The sequence below is a fragment of the Scylla paramamosain genome, unplaced genomic scaffold, assembly GCF_035594125.1.
Source record: "Scylla paramamosain isolate STU-SP2022 unplaced genomic scaffold, ASM3559412v1 Contig37, whole genome shotgun sequence".
In the NCBI taxonomy this organism is placed as follows: Eukaryota; Metazoa; Arthropoda; class Malacostraca; order Decapoda; family Portunidae; genus Scylla; species Scylla paramamosain.
Window position 1 is genome coordinate 797,543 of NW_026973702.1, and position 2,458 is coordinate 800,000.

Consider the following 2,458-nt stretch of genomic DNA (forward strand, 5'->3'; position numbering starts at 1 on the left):
TTCCCACCACGGATCTTCAAACCTCCATGTAAATATTCCGTGTAGGATGGTCTGAGTAGAGAAGCGTTCAATTTTAAAGGAATTTTCTGCATATCCTTCACCTTCAGCCCTCCCTCCTTCACTGCTCCTCCTTCAACCTTCCCCGAGGCTCCTTCACCACCCTCCGTGTGGTGTCCTAAGCCCTCTATCCTGTAATATTGGGGAAAATGTGGTGATGTTTGAGGGTATATTGAGGTGTTGTGAGTGTCGAGTTTATTTTGGGTGTTTTAAATGTTTTGGGTGAGTTTGGGTGTGTTTGGGACGTATTTTGTGGTGATGTGGGTATTTTGGATGATTTAAGCATGTTTTGGGTGTGTTTGGATGAGTTTTGTGGGTGTTTTGGGGTGTTGAGAGTGTTTTGAGTGTGTTTTTATGGATGTTTTGAATGTGTTTTGGATGTGTTTGGGTGAATTTTGTGGGTATTTTGGGTTGTTGAGAGTGTTTTGAGTGTGTTTTGAATGTTTTGAGTGTTTTGGATGTGTTCTGGATGAGTGTTTTGGGTATTTTGGTGTGTTTCGGATGTTTTGAGTGTGTTTTGGATATGTTTGGGTGAGTTTTTGCGCTCTCTTCTTCCTAGGGACTCAAAAAGTGCAGGACATTTCAATGTTTATAAAGTGTTTTATAAAGTGTAACTACTGAGAGAGAGAGAGAGAGAGAGAGAGAGAGAGAGAGAGAGAGAGAGAGAGAGAGAGAGAGAGAGAGAGAGAGAGAGAGAGAGAGAGAGAGAGAACTAGCAATAACACACACACACACACACACACACACACACACACACACACACACCAATGCACTCATAAACATTCAAATTTCCCGCACTTTTTCAATCCCTAGGAAGGAGAGAGCGCGAGACAAGACGGGACATCCTACAAAGCCTAACATTTCTGCCAATATTACAGGATGGACAGCTTAGGATACCACACGGAGGGGGGTGAAGGAGCCTTGGGGATGCCTGAAGGAGGGGCAGTGAAGGAGGGAGGCCTGGAGGTGAAGGAAATGCAGAAAATTCCTCTAATACTGAGCGCTTCTCTGGTCAGACCATCCTTCACTGAATATTTGGACCGAGGCTTCAAGATACGAGGTGACAATCCGTTTTTTTTTTGCGTTTCAAGGCAGTTGTAAGTGTTTGTAGGTTGTTGAAATGTTATTTTGAGATTTTTAGTTTTTGTGAAAGGAGGGAGAAAGCTTAAAATACAGTAGTAATGCCGAAAAAAGGCTTAAATTGAGTTTTAAAGTTAGCCTAGCGTATATTAAGCTGTTTTAAGTATTTTAAGCTACCAGAAGAGAGGAAGCTTAAATTTAATACCAGGATCAGGAAAAAGCTTATTTCTTGCGATAGAGAGAGAGAAAAGCTTAATATTACCCCCTCCACCCCTCCCAGTGAGCCAGGCGACCCTCCAGAACACCGCCATCCTGCCCACTTGTGGTGTGGCAGCCCTGATCGTACCCCTCCCTCCCTCATCCTCCTCCTCCTCCAGCAAAGAAGAGACCTTTGACCAGCTGGTGGACAGGTTAGTGTTGTTGTTGTTGTTGTTGTTGTTGTTGTTGTGGGGGGGGGGGTGGTAGTTCGTCTCTCTCTCTCTCTCTCTCTCTCTCTCTCTCTCTCTCTCTCTCTCTCTCTCTGTTCTGCCAGCCTTTGCCTTTATCATTGCTAGTTTTTCACAGTTGTACTAATCTTTTATTTTGTTGTTTATTTTTTATTAATTCTTTTTTTATTCTATTATGTTTATTGATTTCTTGTTTTCTTTATTTCTTCATCTATTTCTTTGTTTCATTTAATTCTTTATTATATTATTTATTTGTATAATTTTCTTTCTTTATTGATTTTCCATATTATTATTATTATTATTATTATTATTATTATTATTATTATTATTATTTTATTATTATTTTTTTTACTTATTTATTTTCTGTTGTTACTGTTCTAACTACTCTTATTTTTGGTTCTTGTTCTTGTTCTTGTTCTTGTTATTATTGCTATTATTGTTCTACTCCTATTGTTCTTCTGTTAACTTCTGTTTTTTTTATCGTATATATAGTCTGACGCCTGCCTTGTGCGCAATAAATTTATCAAACAACAACAACAATCTCTCTCTCTCTCTCTCTCTCTCTCTCTCTCTCTCTCTCTCTCTCTCTCTCTCTCTCTCTCTCTGCTATTATTATTATTATTATTATTATTATCATTATTATTATTATTATTATTATTATTATTATTATTATTATTATTATTATTATTATTTTACTATTACAACAACAACAACAACAACAACAACTACTACTACTACTACTACTACTACTACTACTACTACTACTACTACTACTACTATCACTACTACTACAACTACCACTACAAAACACACACGCACACAAACACCAGACCCACCACCACCACCACCACCACCACCATTACCACCATCACTAC

At 38.4% G+C, this 2,458-nt stretch overlaps 1 protein-coding gene across 1 annotated transcript in view; it reads left to right on the top strand.

The window, feature by feature from the left end:
- The first annotated feature begins 839 nt into the window (after nt 1-839).
- LOC135097943 (uncharacterized) overlaps nt 840-2,458 on the top strand; it is a 3,182-nt gene continuing 1,563 nt past the window's right edge. The window contains exons 1-2 of the mRNA XM_064000068.1: nt 840-1,117; nt 1,418-1,547. Coding sequence (XP_063856138.1) covers nt 937-1,117; nt 1,418-1,547 — 311 coding nt within the window. The 5' untranslated portion in view covers nt 840-936. The remainder of the gene's footprint in view (nt 1,118-1,417; nt 1,548-2,458) is intronic.